The sequence below is a fragment of the Eschrichtius robustus genome, chromosome X (genome assembly GCF_028021215.1).
Source record: "Eschrichtius robustus isolate mEscRob2 chromosome X, mEscRob2.pri, whole genome shotgun sequence".
In the NCBI taxonomy this organism is placed as follows: Eukaryota; Metazoa; Chordata; class Mammalia; order Artiodactyla; family Eschrichtiidae; genus Eschrichtius; species Eschrichtius robustus.
Window position 1 is genome coordinate 33,995,501 of NC_090845.1, and position 18,875 is coordinate 34,014,375.

An 18,875-nucleotide genomic window follows, 5' to 3' on the forward strand; every position below is an offset into this window, starting at 1 on the left:
TTATTATTCCTCCATCTTGTATTATCTTTTATAGGTCATTTCTGGTTTCTTTAAGCCATAAATCTCCAACCCCTTTCACATACTTACCCTACGTGTGGAGGATTTTCTGCAGCAAATAGTGAAACTGGCACACTAAAACTTTAGAGTTACAGGAAACCTCATGCCTTCCGAGCCTCCTTACCCATGTTGATGATCATTGATCAAACATTTGAACTTCACGGTACTCAACAGAATGAGTAATTTTGAAATATCAGATTTTTTTTCTATTACTGCATGGTCGTATATTCTTCAAAGTGGTTCCAATAGAAATAAAGGAGACAGCTTGCAGTTGCCTGTAATACCTTACAGATGTATTTCATGTTACTAAGCTTCTGAGGTTTATTTATTTATTTTTTTATTTCCAAAATAATATGTTTTTTCTTTTCCAAGCTAAGGCAAATTTCTCTTTGACTATTGCTCAAATTTCCATAAGAGATATTGTTAGAAAAGTAAAACTATTATGATATTTACTCTCTCTCTCTTTTTTTGGGGCAGATGTTATTCCCTCTGAGAGATGGATAGTAAATTTTGACAGAGACCTTTTAAATGGCCTTGTTTTTGCAACTCTGTTAGGAGCCTATTGCCCATTTTTGGTAAGAGTCCTTTTTATGCAGAGTGGTCTTCTCTTATTTGAAAGAACTTAGCAATTAAAATTTGAAATACTTTATGCAAACTGATTCTTTTGAAGTTTTAATTTTAAGTCATACCTACATCTGAATGGCTAGCATTCCCTTTTTATTTATTCTTTTATTTTGATTATAATAATCTCCTACTGACAAATGTTAGTATTTAAATGATTCTTTGCTGAACTACAGAGAACAGTTAAAAAGCAGTAATTTTTATTCCGTTACTAAAAGATTTGATTGTTGTCTTTTCCAGATTGAGTCTCATTTTGTAAATATGTACACACAACCGAAAAGTTCTGAACAGTATCTGCACAATTGCCTGATTATTGTGAATGTTCTTCGTGAAATTGGCTTTGACATGGACATACAGGTGGGTGCCTTAAAATCACACAGTCTATAAATATTTTATGAATTTCTTCTCTTACTTTTTCCAGCTTTTTAAGTTACGGCTGGCAAATAAAAATTGTGTATATTTAGGTTGTACAATGTGATTTTTTTTTGTGCACAATGAGGTGATTTAACATACATATACAACGTGAAATGATTACCATGATCAAGTTAATTAACACGTCAGCATCCATCACCTCACATAGTTACTTTGTTTTTTGTGGTGAGGATACTTAGGATCTACTCTCTTAGCAAATTTCAAGTGTACAGTCCAGTATATTATTAACTATAATGACCATACTTTACATTACTTCCCCAGAACTCAGTCATCTTATAATTGAAGATTTGTACCCTTTGACCAACATCTCCCCATTTCCCCTATCTCCATCCCCTGGCTACTACCATTTAACTCTCTGGTTCTTTGAGTTTGACTTTTTTAGATTCCACATATAATTGAAATCATACAGTACTTGTCTTTCTGTGTCTGGCTTATTTCACTTACTATAATGTCCTCCAGGTTCATCCATATCGTCACAAATGGCAGGATTTCCTTCTTTTTTATGATTAAATAATAGTCCATTGTAAGTATATACCACATTTTCTTTATCCATTCATCTGTCAAGAGACACTTATGTTGTTCCTGTATTTTGGCTTTTGTGAATAATGCTGCAGTTGAACATGGAAGTGCAGATATCTGTGATGTAACTGATTTTATTTCCTTTGGATATATACCCAGAAGTGGAATTGCTGGATGATGTAGTAGTTCTATTTTTAATTTTTTGAGGAACCACAATACTGTTTTCCATAGTGGCTGCACCAATTCACATTCCTACCAAGAGTGTGCATGTGTTCCCTTTTCTCCACATTCTCACCAACTCTTGTCATCTCTTATCTTTTCGATAATAGCCATTCTAACCGGTATAAGATGATCTCTCCTTGTGATTTTGATTTACATTTCCCTAATGGTTAGTGATGTTAAACATCTTTTTATGTACCTGTTGGCCATTTTTATGTCTTCTTTGGAAAAATGTTGATTGACTCCTTTATAATATTCCTTTGTTCATATATTTTAAATCTAAATTCAAACAGTCTTTTCATGGGATATTGCTAAAATGTGGAAATTGAAGTATGACTTCATAGAAATCTACTGGCTGTTTTTAAATGTGTGTAATTATATACATCTGACTGTGTAATAAGCACGCAGTTCTAGCGATAGGTCCAGTTTTCTTAAACCCCAACAATGAAGTTTAAGTGTTTTATTAATATTATCTGAGCTCTAAGAATGAATTAAAGGAGCAGATTGTTTGAATATAGATGTTCTATTATTGTTTTCCTATTTGGTAGCAAAAAAAGAATTTTCACCTTAGTTTTAAAATAAATATTGATGTAGAGGTCACAATGTCAATACAGAGTTTTATTATGTTTAGACCTCCAAGTTATAATTCCATCTGGCCTTTCACATCGTCCTCTATAGCAACAATCAAAAACATATTATATGCTTACCATTTTCTGAGACTTTAGTTTGTTACTTTAGAGTAATGAAGTAGTATAATAAATTATTTCTGACTTCAAAGAATATGCAAACTCATTGAATTATCAAGATATATGCAAGTTAAATGATAAATAATGTTCTACTGATTTAATTGTCAATGTAGGAGAAGAATAAAGCGTAGAATTCAGATAAAAGAAGAGATCAGTGTGATCTAGATTGATCCACCAAAGACTTTGTGGAGAAGGCAGGACTTACTTGGGGTCTTGAATGGTGGGTTGGATTTGGATTGGTAGTGGTAAGAGAGGGTGTTTATTCAGGCATAAGCAGAATGTAGAATGTGGATAAATGACATACATTAAGGAAATTGTGTGAATAGTTTGCCTTAGTTGGAGTTTGGGATTGGAAAAATAGACATAGGGCATATACTGGGATCTTGGGTATCAGCATAAAAAGTCAGGAGTTTACTATGTGGGTATTGTGGGAATAAAGGTGTTTACTCTTAACAGCAGTGGTGAGGATGGACCTAGACGAAAGGCACTGGAAGCAGGGAACACAGTACAATAAAAATGCCATTGCAGTTGGTCAAGGAGAAAAGTAGTTTCTCTACTCATATCATTTTAATGGGGACTTAAAATAATAAACTGATAGGGGAGATATTGTGAGGTTTGTGAGACCTGGTGACCAGACACAAAAGGACACAAGAGGACCATTACAACAAACTCTTGAGTTTTCCGTTCTGTGATTCAGAGAGATTGATGATGCCAGTGCCCACCTGTGGCTTGGTACAAAGTGCTTCCTTACACCTGCTGGAGAAATGATGTTTCATAACGGCTTGCTTTTTCCTTGTATTAAAGTCACTTATATGTTAAAGTCAGTTTGTACCAGGTCTGACATTTATCTTTTATATTGGTAGAGCTATAAAGAGATACTGTAATCAAGGGTTTTGGCCAAAGAGTTCTTTTATAAGAGTTTTAAAGATAACTCTAATTAAATACTTTAGTGTGGAAGAAAAAAATATTATAGTTCCCGTCAATTTGACAGGTTGAATATCCTCCATGAAATATGCTGGATAGACCCTGCAAAGGATACGGATATGGTGAAACCATACTCATGCCTTCAAATATGTTACTGACTAAGAGTTGCACATATGTCTGGTACAAAGCAGCCAGTGCATGCCAAGAAGACATAGAAACAGTATGCTTTGGGAATCAAAGGGGGAGAGAAATCATTCTGAAAAAGGAACCAGGAAGAGTTGCATAGGACATTTGATGTTTAAGGTAACCTTTGAGAATTTGGTAAGGGTTTACAAGAAACTTAAAATATCTTTGTTTAGAAAATATAATTCATCATACATTGTGATTCTCTCCTTTGCTTTTTGACTTCCTCAGATAAAGTGACTCAAAATGTTTATTTTATTGTGTAGCCAAAAAAAAAAAAAAGATTTTAAAATTTGAGTATCTACTACATAAAAAATGTAGAGAAGATGTCTAAGATTTTATGAATGGAAAAATTGACAATTAACTTAGCTGATAATTACCAAGGTTTAACGAGCCAGTTCCAATTCCCTACCTTTTTATCAGCCTGAATTTACCCACTGCATTAAATGTCAAAGTTTTAAAAATATCACTCTTAAATTAACTTAACCATAGTGAATTAATGCTGATGCTTAGCACTGGTCCACATTTGAATCTTGTGAAATTCACCGCTGGGCTTATTTATAAATGTTTAAGTTCCTTATTCATCATGTCCTTCTTTGCAACTATTGAATCAGTTGGATAAGTTTCTGTGCCAGTGTTATGCCCTGTTGGTGGAATCCTGCCAGCTGGAATGTAACAATTATTACATATCCTCCCTTTTAAAGCAAAGATATTGTGCCAATTATTTGGACTCAGCATAGAATGTATTTTTATTCTCTCATGTAGAGAGAGAGAGAGATTCTCCTACACATAATTCACTGAGTAGTGATGGAAGCTAAGGGTGACTAGATAATCTAACTTTTCTCTTAAAAATGTTGTTACTTTATATCAACTTGGATGCTTTCAGCCTTAATCACAGAATTCATGAATAAAAGTGTTTTAAAAGTAAAGAAAATCAATGTTTTATGTAAGATGAATTCAGGCAGTAGAAGATTGTAGGGATAGTTATTCATTTCCTCAACAAAGTTATCAATGATTCATTTTTGCTCAGCCCTTCTCAGCCTGCTGGCTTTGTTTTAAGCATGTGCACTAATAACCACAAAGTTCCTACTGAAAATCTTACATAACACCATTATACAGCTGTTCTTGGTCTGGTTGAATAGGACCTCTTCTTGTGCTTCTCATTGTAAACTTTCCCAATGGTCCCACAGCATACTTTCCATCGTATATCATTGACCATAATTGCATCCCATGTTTGTAGTTAAACCAGTGTTTGAGAAAGGTAATGGAACAGCCACAAAAATTGGGAGTCTTAGTAAAGAAGAAAGGAGAAAATTGCTGTTGGCAAGGCAACCAGTAGTGTTCTCTGTAGGATTATGGTATGTCATTGGGTACGACTAGTTTTGACTGGTATCTAGTTTGAAAGCTGGGATATCTTGAAGTCATAGCAAATTAAACCCAGATGAGGACATTGAGACCTAGAGAAACCAATTGATTTAGTAAAGATTATGGCACTTTGTGGTAGCAGGACTTGATTTTAGTTTACTAGATTTTTACTCCACCATTTTCCTCTATTATGGCATTTTTAAAAAAATTCCCTGTCTTTTGTTAGTCCAGTTTGAAAATATCATCAGGGGAAAAATGGATCAATACAAGTGAAGTTCTTCTAGGTTAGAACTGTGTAGAGAAAGTGATGATTATCTTTGAAATATATCTCACATGAAAATCTTGTTTTAAACAAACATAACTTATTTTGACATTTGGCTTTTTAAGCCTAGGATTGACTAAAATGCAATTTCTTTAGGTTATTTTCATTGAAATTTATCATAAAGGTAAGACTGTGCTTTTCTGTGGTTTTTCACTCTAATACCCTGATTATCAAATATATTTTTCAATTAAGATAAACATTTTTTTTCATTTCCAAAATACTACCTCTTCATCCTATTACATATTTTTCAAAGGTGAGTTTTTGGAATAATTTTGTATTGCTGCCTATATATTTTATGCTGTAGTCACTATAACTGTTCAGAAGACTTTTACTGGCCTCAGACTTGGGAACCAGAGTATCCTGCCACTAGTTCTACCCTTTCCCCAATGAACACATTTCCCGTCACTGTAGATAGCTCTCTTTGGATCACGCCCAGAGGCTGGCCCATAGTCTTCATTTCGTGGGAGTTAAACTCTGTATTCCATTTTTCAGTTTGTCCTTAAGTTGAATAATTTTCCTATATATGTTGACTAACATTGTCTTTAGTGAAGAAATGTGAGATGACAGAATACTGATGAGAAACTTTGAGGTCCTGATATATTTCTCAGTTTTCCTCACATCATACTCACTAACAGTTTTGTACCCTGCCAAGGCTCCCCCTTTTCCCCCTAATAATCTCCTCCCCAGGCACCTTTATTGCTTAGCCTTACTGCTTATTGACAGAACAAGAAAGAATAAACCTTTGTGTTCTTTCAAAGAAGGAAAAGAATGTATTCGGGAATGTGGGCTAACAGATGATCAAAGGGGCTGTCATTATTCTGTGCTAACTGCTGCCAGATTTCAGAATCAAGTGCTTTAGTTCCACATAACACTTTAGATATCCTTAGCTCTGGCACTATTTGTGTTTCCAAGCCAGGCCCAGATCATTTTCAGTTAGCTAATGTGAATGTGTGCCATTAAGTCATAGTAGATATTCATTTTTGGGAAATGTTAGGAGCTCCCTGTTGACTAACAATGACAGAGCTGCTTGTTTATCAGTGGTGTTTATATGTCTTTGAGTCTTTGCCTCAGACCAATCCCAATACTTCATTGCTATGAATAATTTTTTTTTTTTCAATTAATTAATTTATTTATTTATTTTTGGCTGTGTTGGGTCTTCGTTTCTGTGCGAGGGCTTTCTCTAGTTGCGGCAAGCGGGGGCCACTCTTCATCGCGGTGCGCGGGCCTCTCACTGTCGCGGCCTCTCTTGTTGCGGAGCACGGGCTCCAGACGCGCAGGCTCAGTAGTTGTGGCTCACGGGCCTAGTTGCTCCGCGGCATGTGGGATCTTCCCAGACCAGGGCTCGAACCCGTGTCCCCTGCATTGGCAGGCAGATTCTCAACCACTGCGCCACCAGGGAAGCCCCGCTATGAATAATTTTTCCCCGCTACTTCCGCCTTTTTCTAGGAGATCATAGGCACTACATAAACTGAGAGAAAGAATCCTTCCTCCTCCTGCTCCTGACTCTACATTTTGGGTTTAATGCACATTCTGGCTATGTTGATTGTCCTGCTGTTTTTCCTCTCTAATTCTGGATTTTCTCTCAAATCTCTTCCAACAACCAGCACTAATTTATCTTGTTTATCAGTATAATTACATTTTCTGCCTTACTGTGATTTGTTCTAGGCAAAGTACTTCCCCAGCCACCTCTCCCTGCCCCTACCTGATCTGCCCGAATTGTTGCTCTTGTGTTATTCCTTGTTCTGAAATCAAGTCCCTCACCCTGGCATCCACACCCTCCTCTGTGTAGCCGTGGCAATCCTTAGTCTTTTCTTCCACAACTGGCCCCTTCTGATCTAATTACGCGTGATTCGGATGGTACTTTTTCTTTCCCGAATGAACACTGTACTTCCTATATCCTTGTCCTAGAGTTCTTTACCTTTCTGATAGAATATACCTTTCTCTCACTCCAAACACCAGCTTATTTAAAATCCAAGCATTCTTCAAGGCCATCCCATCTGCTACCTCCTCCTTTGGGCTTTTGCTTGAAAACCTCTTGCTATCTTTTACCTTAGTAGTTTGTCTACTATTACTTTTTACTGTATTATATACTTTAAGTCAGGGATGGTATCTTAATCACATTAGTATTTCTAGTGCACAGTATTTTTTCTGACTTCTGACTAGCTTTTATGACATCTTTGAGGCTGTGAGGTCATTGTTATATTTAGAATACATCTAATTTATCTTTTAACACGTAGGTGAAGCTGTTCTGATTCACAGCAATATTTTGTTTGCTCACAGCAACATTTCAGTGTCATTGTCAATAACATTTTAAGATGTTTTAAGTAATTCAACAATTGATGTACTGTGCTTTAGCTCTTTTTATATATTTTATCTTTATTTCCTGTAATTTATAATTCTCTTCTTTGAAACTAGGCTACTGACATCTGTGATCCCAATCCAATCCCGATGCTTATGTTTTGTGTCTGCATGTATGAAAGACTTCCTGCATATTTCCCCAAGAAGGTGGTGCCCTTTCATTGTACTCTACATGACACTGTGTTGAGAGAGGTAAGGATATCTTTGGGGCCAAAATATACGTGGAGTTAAATATTTAAGTGGGTTTTAGATATTTCTTTCTCAACCCAAAATTAACAAAAGTATCAGTATGATAAAATAAGCCTTAAATGTTTTTCCTTCTAAACTAAAGGTATAGCAGAGTGAAAGGGAGAATTTTTCCTTAATAGCAATCATTACCTGCAATGAAATAATGACTCTTTCATTCATTTGAGGAATGGGGTGGGGAGATGGAAAATGAAAGTTAACCACTTTGAAGGGAAAATCATTCAGGAAACTTGAGATCCATTTCATATACAAGAAGACTGACGCTGTAAGTAGAAACTTGTGATCAGAGTATGCTTGGCTTTCCTTTAGGGAACTTTACACATCTAGATGGATTTTGTTCAAATGAGGATATGGAAAGGGAAGTAATAATGAAAGCGCTCCTGACCAGGGCCACCATTAATCCCACTAAAGGATTTTATATATGCTGGAGCTGCTAAATGTGTAACAATGAATTTTTTAATATGCAGGAAAAATTAAAAATGAAATTTTCAGTCCTGTGACCATGACAAAACTATATAAATATGTCCATGTTTTGCAAGTGTTTTCTTTGATTGAGAAATATCTTGTCAGGGATCATCAACATCACTTTGGTTTTCAAACAATATGTTTCATATGAATACTTGTGAAATATGTTGAGCATACAGTTTTATTTCTTATATTTGTTTAAGACTGTTCCTTCTACTAGTTTTCATAAAATCTTCAACCAGATTTATAGTTCTCTCCTTTCTCAGGACAGTCTGGGCTGTTAGAATCTTACTATGTACAGAAGTTAATTTACCTCTTTGGTCAGATCATTTTTATTCCTTGTCCTCAGGCTGTTTTATGTATTCCTCCTCATGTTAAGCTGGGGGGGTGGTAATTTGATACTTTTGATGCAAAACATGTCCATATTTGGTCTTCAAAAGATACATCCTGGTGTTTTGTAGATGTAACCTTTTTGAGAAAATAACTGTGCAGGCTCTGTGACTGTATGAGTGATGGTTAATAAGGATTCAGTTAAAAAGCAGGAAAAACTCAGGTCCTTGTCTCGAAGTGTAAAGGGCTCAATTTAGGGAAAGGAAAGCCACTTCTACTGATTTTCTGTTAGCAAACATTGAGATATGATCCATTTATTGATTGATTGATTGATTGATTGATTGATTGATTGATTGCTGTGTTGGGTCTTCGTTTCTGTGTGAGGGCTTTCTCCAGTTGCGGCAAGCGGGGGCCACTCTTCATCGCGGTGCGCGGGCCTCTCATTATCGCGGCCTCTCTCGTTGCGGAGCACAGGCTCCAGACGCGCAGGCTCAGTAACTGTGGCTCACGGGCCCAGCTGCTCCGCGGCATGTGGGATCTTCCCAGACCAGGGCTCGAACCCGTGTCCCCTGCATTGGCAGGCGGATTCTCAACCACTGCACCACCAGGGAAGCCCGAGGTATGATCCCTTTTTAAAAATTTTATTCCTTTCCCTTGTTTGTTGGCAAAAGAGATACAAAACTCTTCAGAGAACATTTTCAACAGTATTTTGTACGGTAATTCACTACGTGCAATGATAATTAAGGGCCTTGGGTACTAACTGGCCTAGAGCTGTAATTACAGTGAAGAGGACTTTTGACTTCAGAATCAACTTTCTGAAGAGTTAGAAATGCTTTGCTTAAGCCTGCAGAAGATAGGAGAGGTCTGAATTAGATTTAAGCAGTGATTTATTTCACTTAAGTATTATTACTAGTTTTCTAATTCTGTACACGTTTGAATTTCTTTATGCCATTTGATTATTATTTTGAAAAAGTTAATAACACAAGCTAATTTTTAAACATAAATTTTATTTGTGATGTTAAAAATCAGATTAAAGCATATTAAAATGGAAACATGATTTCTTTCCACACTTTTTACTAAGAATAATGTTCATACTTTATAGATGCGATTCTACATAGAGCTTTTATTTTTCACAAATATAATAAACATCTTTTTTTTTTTTTTAATAAACATCTTTTGAAGGAAACAATAAAAATTAAATAGAAATGCAAAATAAAATATCAATTACAACATGCTTAGATTTTGTATTTCATTCAAGAAAATCACTGATTTGGAAATTGCTGAGAATCTATGGCATAGTTTGCCCGTATGCATCAACACCGTAAATGACAGTGCCTAAGTAGTAGAATGTCATTCTTATCAACCCTTTCAACCTTCCAGTATAAAGAAAAATCTCAAGAAACGGCTACTATAGTTGAAAAAGTATTTTTGTAGCTATGTGTCACAAATAGAATACTGGGACCATTAAACAATATAATGATCAGTGAAAAAATGTAGAGTGCAGTGATTTTCTGAGATACTTTTAAAAGCAATTGAACTATCTTTTTTTTTTTCCTTTTTGAAACAAAATTTACACAGGAGCACAATAGTTAAAGAATGGCTGTCATTGCAAAAGGAGAATTGAGGTTCCAAAACTTGCTTTCTTTCCTTGAGCAGCTTTCCCTTCTCCCCATCTACCACTCACATGACCCCTACATGAAATCCTGGAGTTGGGTGGAATAATCTGACCACAGATGGGCCCTATGCCTTTGCATCATTTATTTATTTATTTATTTTTATATAAATTTATTTGTGTGTGTGTGTGTATGACATAATGAGAATGAGTAGCTTTCTTCAGATTTCAGGGCTGGTTATGGAAGTTCCAGGACTATAAACCAGTAACAGTTCATAGTACATCTACTATTATTTTCAACATTTCCTTCCAGAAAATGGAAATTAGCTCTCTGTGACTTAAAATCACTAGATTTGTTAATTAATACTTGAAATGCACACATACATACATAAAAAGTAAGACACTAGAGGAGTCTTGCCTCGATTGTTACTGAGATCTGTAAGCAGGTAAGCAACATGAGAGCCCCAAATTTGAGGGTAAACAAAGGGTAGAAACTCTTCGGCAACAACATACTTGTCTTGGTGGTTACCAAAGTTCTTATTGAAATATAAAAGTAGTTAATTTATCTTTCAACAGATGTCTACCATATTCTATCTATGACTATAGTTCCTGGACTGCCTAAGTGCTGTCACCTTTTCCTTACTCTAATTTGGCCAACCATTCACTTCCCTCAGGTCTTCTCCGTCCTCTGGATCAGTACTTTCCATGATAACTCTGTGTCGTTCTAATGTGTATATTTTTTAATCCCCATTATATTCTGCATAAACACTTATATACTCACATTTTTCATGAAATGCTCTCTAAAAATGAAGTAACTCATTCTCGAATATTCTCCATATCTTGGCATCAGGAAGGAAGGGACAGCCAACCCTTAGCTCTACTACCACTTCTAGATGAGGCCACCATCGTTTTCAGCCTGGACCTCTGATACTAAACCTATACTCCTTATAATGCTTTCTACACTGAGCAGCCAGAGTAACCTTTTTGTAAATTAGATTATGTAAGTTCTCTGTTTCAAATTCTTTAAAGATTTCCCTTTGCAGTACAATTAAAATCCAAGTTGCTAACTTTGGATTTCAAATCTTCGATGATCAGGTATTCTTACATCTGTCATTTCCTTGACTGATAGCTCTTTCTCCCTGCCCACTTCTGGAAAAAAAACAATAATACACACACACACTGTCTTTGAACACAAATTCTGCTTTCTTCCAGTTACTACACTAGGAGTAAGTATTTTCATGATTAAAATATATAACTCTTTGATAAAAAATAAGAAATGTTAAGTTGTATATTTTTAAAATTCATGATCTCATTTATACTCTTCTTCAACATAGATTCTACTGCAAAATTCAAGCTTGAAAAACATAGTGTATAATGCTACAATTATCGGAAGAGATGCCACTGACTTCTCCCTCTCCCAAGGGAAGGTTGTGACAGTTTCTCCAAAGTAAGTGTTTTTTTTCTTTTAATTTTGCTTCATTGAGCATATCAACCCTAGAGATTTAATGTGTGTTATAATTACAAAAGAGTGACCTGGATTTGTTTTTTTGTTTTTTTAAAAAAAATAAATTTATTTATTTTATTTATTTATTTTTGGCTGAGTTGGGTCTTCATTGCTGCGTGAGAGGTTTCTCTAGTTGCGGAGAGCGGTGGCTACTCTTTTCGTTGCGGTGCGCAGGCTTCTTATTGCGGTGGCTTCTCTTGTTGCGGATCATGGGCTCTAGGCACGTGGGCTTCAGTAGTTGTGGCTCCCGGGCTCAGTAGTTGTGGCTCGCAGGCTCTAGAGCGCAGGCTTAGTAGTTGTGGCGCACGGGCTTAGTTGTTCCCCGGCATGTGGAATCTTCCCAGACCAGGGCTTGAACCCGTGTCTCCTGCACTGGCAGGCGAATTCTTAACCACTGTGCCACCAGGGAAGTCCCTGGATTTGTTTTTAACAGATATATATGTGTAATGAAAAGATCGCCACTGCTGATATAGATAAGTTATTCATATGTTACTGAGATTTCTCACCAATTTTGTTAAAACAATTCTAACAATATAAAGCATTTGCTTTTTATGCATGCATTTAATTTTAGTTTATTTTGCATGCATATGGTCCGTAGAGAATAGCCTCTAAGTTCTTTATGTACTATAGTCCCAGTCCAGGAAACTGGAACCAGTGTGTGCTAAATATATATATATATATAATATTTAGTTGTTTCTGATTATAAATGCACTTCGTGCTCATTGTAAAAATTTAGAAACTATGAAAGAATGAAGAAAAATAAAAGTAAAGGCTAAAAATCTTACCTCAAAGATACCCCCAGTGTTTCCATTTTTCTCTGTTGCTTCATAATCATTGTATATTTATGTATGGATGTATACATACATGTACACTCCCAAATTGTGATGATATTCTATATAGTCTCATTTTTATTTGATTCTGTTCACATGATACTTGTTTAGTGTTTCAATTACTAGCCCATTCTCAAAAATAAGGAACAAATGAAACCCTCAGAGAATAGTCTTGAGAAATTAAATACGAGCATAATATATAATTCTTCCTAGATCAACAAAGCCTACGTCATATATAATGTGTTAATGATGACAAATACTCTTATTACATATTACAACGATGATATGAGAATAGCTATGTCAGTACCACAGGAGTTGACAGATTTGATAACCAGTAATGGACTTTAACCAGTCTTAAATTTTAGTCCTTGTCTTTGTATTCAATTATTTTTTCCTTGTGCAAAGCAACAGACTATAACTGCTAATTATCTTTTTGGTTTTTGAACTATACCTTAACCTGAATTACTTTTCACATGTAGTCTTGATTATTACTTCTAATATATCAAACACAGAAATAATTGGAAATGGGAGCCAGCTTTAATTGTATTTAAAATACGAAGAAACCCAGTTGCAGTAGTACATTTGACTTGTGTCATTAGCCTCTGTTCATTTTCTTCAGTTGCTGCTCCATGCTAAAGGAGTATATAATTTATAAAATCTGAATATTCATGGTTGAGACTATATCCAGATTGAATTAAATATGAGAAAAACAATTCTCCACTCACCTCTATGTATATTATAAGTCAAATCCCAGAATAAAACTCTTTGTAAAAACAGCCCATTCGTTTTCCAAGCTATATTTCTTATATGTCTGTTATAAAACACAACTTTGGTAATACAAATTCATTTGGACATTGTCACAGTACCATTTGTCTTCCCTCAGGACTTTGATAAATGATCTCTTCTCTGCCCTTCAAATAGGATGATACAAGTGAAAAGGATTAAAGTCTCCCCCGACCCTTTGTTCACTCATAAACCTGATAGCCTCTTCCAGTATTTCAAAGTTCTCATGATGTGGAAATTCTTCCTAACAACCACACTAAACCTCTGATGTCTTAGCTTAAGACCATTATTCTTGTTAGTTAAATTAACAATTAAATTTATAGTTTCTATTATAAATGTAAAACCTGTATACCTGCATTGTTGAAAATTTGCACTTAACAGAAAAGTATAAAGAGGAAAACAAAAATTGTCTAGAATTCCATCAGATAAACACATTTAATTTATTCATTTCTTTCCAGTCTTTTTATATGAACAAGTATGTGTTTATTATAGCATATGCATAATTAGATGTTTACAAAGTAAACACATTATATATGTAAATATTAAAACAATATATGTTAAACATTTGTTATGTATGAAATCTATATAGCATACACTTTTATGTACCTTTTCATATTTAATCATTCTTGCAACCATACTAGTGTCCTCGTTTTACAAAAGAAGACATTGGGCACAGAGACATTAAATCATTTGCCCAATTTTCCCTGCTATTAAATGGTGAAATAGAGATTCAAAACCAGCCAATGTAAATCCAGAGTTAGTACTCTTATTAAACTAACGCCTGCAATACTGTGTGTGTGTTTTTGTGTATATCATATTCATACAAAGCCCTTGACATTCAGTGAAATGTGACTTTGACTATTTTGTGAGAAATCCTGAAGATCCATGACATGTAATTATATCTTTTTGTTTCTTCAGGTGCTGGTTTGTGAGAATATTTCACTTGGGTGAATGTAATTCCCATTAATTTCTCAGCAGTGCTTGTTTCTTTTTATTCACCATTATACCTTTAATGGTCTGCATCAATATAGACATATTTATGAATATTAGCTTCTTGAGTTTTTAACACATGCCAAGTGAACATTAACTGACCATATATCCATGTACACTTATACATGTAATCATGAATATATGTATTCATATTTTGACCATATTGTACATGTACATATATTCTTGTTTTCGACTTCTTTATCTTTTTTTAATCAAAATTTAATTCGCATCTGCTTTAACAACTCAAATACAGAAGAGTTTAACATGCAAAGGAAATCCTTCTCCCCTCATATTCCTATCTCCAGCGATCCACTTCTTGAGTGCCTACTTTTAACTCTTTCAACTATGTCTAGTTTTAGTTCTTCCAATGGTTACCTCCATAAATATAAATAATCTGTATATCTTTGCCAGTATTTTTATTATGTCAACTTCAGAAATAATGTCTTGACATATAGCTATAATATTTGATGGTCTTGCTTACTTATTCCTCTAGATGGATCACCCTCCCACCAAATATCACTAGTTTTATCCTCTGTTCATTACTGTTCCAAGAGTAAAAATGTGTTTTGTAAATATTTCTTATGCAATCAGTGTACAAAGCATCTTTTGATTCTTTTTTTAAGCTGAGAAAATAAATTCTAAAGAAGTGCATAAAATCCTTCCTTCAAGTATACCACATTCTAGAGCACTGTACCTTTCATTCTTATTTGGACTGAGTGCTTTCCAGACCTACTGAAGAGCTTAGTATTGGGCATTCTATATTTCTCTTTGGATAGAAACTAATATCCTTCTCTTTCTTAGTGTACTCATTTATGAAAAAACTTCCTTTATGAAACCTTCTAATAAAAAGTATGGGAGAGGTAAATTTCCTAAAATTTTTATTTTTAAGCATGTCTTTTGACTACCCTTACACTTGATTTATATTTTGCTTGGTATATTTTTCCAAGATGAAAAGGTTTTTCCTCATAACTCTTGAGATAATTGTTCCACTTGCCTCATGGTATTCAGTATTTGTGATGAGAAAGTCTACTATAATTCTGTTTTCCCACACCTCTGGACATTTTTAGGATCTTCCATTGTGTTGTGATATTGTTCCAGAATGCATCAAGGAGGGACTTTTTAAATTCACTATCTGGGTGCACAGTGAGTCCTTTAATTATGAACTTGTTTTTCATAAGCTCTGGAAAATTCTCTTAAATAATTTCTTTCATCATTCTCTCCCCTCCATTTTCATTGTTCTCATTTCCCAACCTTTAGTTGTTGGATACTACCTGTTAATTGGATCCTCTGTATATCCTATCTTATCACTCATATTTTTCAGCTCATTGCTTTTTTCTCTCTTTATCAACAAGCCTTCTTTTCCAACTGTTTCCTTTAGGAGATAGATAGATAGATAGATAAATAGATAGGTGATCTCCTATATATATTTGTAAGAATACTTTCTTTTGCATTGAGTATCTCTATTTCATAGCATCCTGTTCTTTTTTTAATGTAAATTTGGTCATGTTACTCTTCTGCTTAAAATATTCCAATAGCTTTTCATCGCTATTAGGATATAGACTGAATATCTCAACATGGCCCATGTGGCCTTTCATGGCTGGCTCTTAGCTACATCTTGCATCACTAACACCCTTGCTCTCTAAGTTTCAGCAGCACTGGCCTTTGGTAATTTCTTAAAACACATCATAATTCCTCATTTTAGAGGCCTTGGATGCCTTCTTTCATCCCCTACCAATTCTACCTAACTCATTCTCATCCTCCATATCTTACCTAACATATCACTTCCTCTGATCCTTCAGACTATATCACACTCTCCATTATGTGCCCTTCTATCAGTTCATAGCACATACATAATTTGTAATTTTCACATTTATTTTATGATGACATAATTAACGTCTGCCATATCCTATAAAATGAAAGATCCAGGAGATCAGGAATAGTGTATTTTTTTTTCTAATTACTATATCTCCAAAACCTAAAACAATGTCTGGAACATTATAAATTATAAATATTAATTGAATGAATGGCTTTCTCTAGTAATGAATTTTAGAATATCTAGAAAAATCCTAAGTCACTCACAAGTATCGTAACACAGAGTTTGAGCCTATACACCCAAAAAAAGATCTCAAGGTCAAATATTCTTTGTTTTCAATTAAATTTAAGCCCATGAGCTTTTCGTAATAGCCAAGAAAGTGTCCTTTTGCAGAGGTTGAGGAGATTAGTGATATTATATCTGAATAAAATCATCCCCATTCCTGCTGGTTGTGAGTTGTAATTTTCCCTAAGAAACAATTTTGAGAATATTTCAATTGATTTTGAAAGTCCTCCATTCATTTTACTCTATGCTGCTCCCTAAACTCACCCATTTAACAGAGATTCCTCAAAGGTTCTGGGGAACTTAAGTCAAAGTATAATGCCGAGAGAATCTATTCCCATCTCCATTCCCAACTGTGTCTATCCTAAGGGAAGGTAATAGGTGATAGTTTGTACAAGGAATAACCGTGATATGATGTATAATGCTAACTGTGCTAAAAGCCAGCGAAAAAGCAAAGGTAAAAGGTCCCCACGGTTTACCACCCACAGCTGTGGCAGCAAGGCAAGGCAGAAAGACTCAGCCATTAAAGAAACATTGAGCCCATTTTTTATTCAGAGACCTCATTACTTATATAAACAGTGAAAGCAAGAGTTACCAAAGGGGCCAGATCTCCATGTCCCTTATGCAGAGCGACACCAAAACAACAGGGACCAGATGACTGCATCATGCATGGTAGGACACCTGTTGCTGACAGTCAATTTCATGCTGCAACTAAGCAGTTTCTAGCCTGTAACTCTACCCTGTAGGAGGATAGGGAGCAAGGCTCAGACCTCATCAGAATCTAGGAGGCAGTGAGAAACTGTCTGGTGACAGCCTCTCAGGGAAGATAGGGAGGCAAGTGAAGAATGTTCTTGTAGCAGTGCTTCCTGAAGCTCCGTGCTCTTATGTTATGGGAGGATCACAGAGCTTTCTGCCAAGACTTATATCCACTGCAGTTAAGCCTTACATGTGTGTGGCCTGTGTTGTTATGCAGGCCTGCCGGGGTGCCATGGTTGACTCATTCCCCTAGAAACTGGGAAGTAAAATTTCCGAATCCATCGATTCTTTAACCATTTTACTATGGTTTAGACTAGAAAGTTGAAGATTAAATGAGATGGACATGTTTTCTTTATTCTTTCTTTTAATTAAGTCTATCTTTCAAATAAAAGTCATGCCACTTATATACCGTTACTTTGATTTGAGGTTCGAATTTTATTTTCAACCACAGTTTTAAGTATTTTTTGAATTCTTTGTCTTTCTCATTTTTTCCTCCATGTAATCAAAAGTCATTGATATAACTAAGAATGTGCCTAAACAGTAGCACAGAATGTCCTGTGAAATTCACACAAAAGTACATATATGATTTCCTGTGGCTAGCTCTTAGAAAATCCAGTATTGAGTAGATTATACATACATTTGGAAGTTAACTTTAGGTTTTACATACTGGATCAAGATGTTTTGACTGACAGCAGTAACTAGATTGTAGGCTTTCTAAGATCTGCAACAATCTTTAATTTTATTGTAGAAGTGAGTATTTTGCAGGGTGTGGTTATTAGGCACATGCACTGAATAGATGCTTGTTGTCTTTTTTCACTACAATATTTTCGTTTTTATCTTTTGTTAAATAGAAACCAAATTACTGTCACTCTGAAATTTACCAGTCGCTTCCTCCATCCTGCTGAAGCTTCACTGCTATTAATTTCAAAACCTAAGAATGGAACAGGAGGTACTACGATGACTTTTGCTCTCAAGGATGAAGTCCTCAATTTTAAAGCCATCGTAAGTAAATAGTACCTATTTTATATGTTTCTGCTTTTCTCAGGCCATGGAGTGTCCCAAGCACAGCTGTTCTTCTAAGTTTCATCTCCTGGCAGCTCTTGTTCTTTGAGATCATGTGTGTATACAGACACAGATGTGTACTTACTTACATTTGCACAGTTTTTGGCTTCTGTATCTCTGATATTTTTACTTTGATACTCTTTCTTTGGAAATAAGTCTCAATTTTATAATAGAAGTTGAAAGGACTTGTATTTTTTTAATTTTGTTTTTTAAATGTTTTATACAATTTTTAAAGGTTACTTTCCATTTATAGTTATTACAAAATATTGGCTATATTTGCCGTGTTGCACAATACATCCTTGAGCCTATCTTACACCCAATAGTTTGTACCTTCCACTCCCCCCCACCTCTAGTAACCATTAGTTTGTTCTCTGTATCTGTGAGTCTGTTTCTTTTTGTGTTATCTTCACTAGTTTGTTATATTTTTTAGATTCCACCTATAAGTGATATCATACA

The 18,875-nt window shown here is 35.1% G+C and overlaps 1 protein-coding gene across 1 annotated transcript in view; it reads left to right on the forward strand.

Annotated features, from left to right (window-relative positions):
- The window catches only part of CFAP47 (cilia and flagella associated protein 47), a 460,447-nt gene that overhangs the window by 198,872 nt on the left and 242,700 nt on the right, over positions 1-18,875 (forward strand). Inside the window, 5 exon segments of the mRNA XM_068532596.1 lie at positions 535-632; positions 919-1,035; positions 7,804-7,938; positions 11,734-11,846; positions 18,209-18,359. Coding sequence (XP_068388697.1) covers positions 535-632; positions 919-1,035; positions 7,804-7,938; positions 11,734-11,846; positions 18,209-18,359 — 614 coding nt within the window.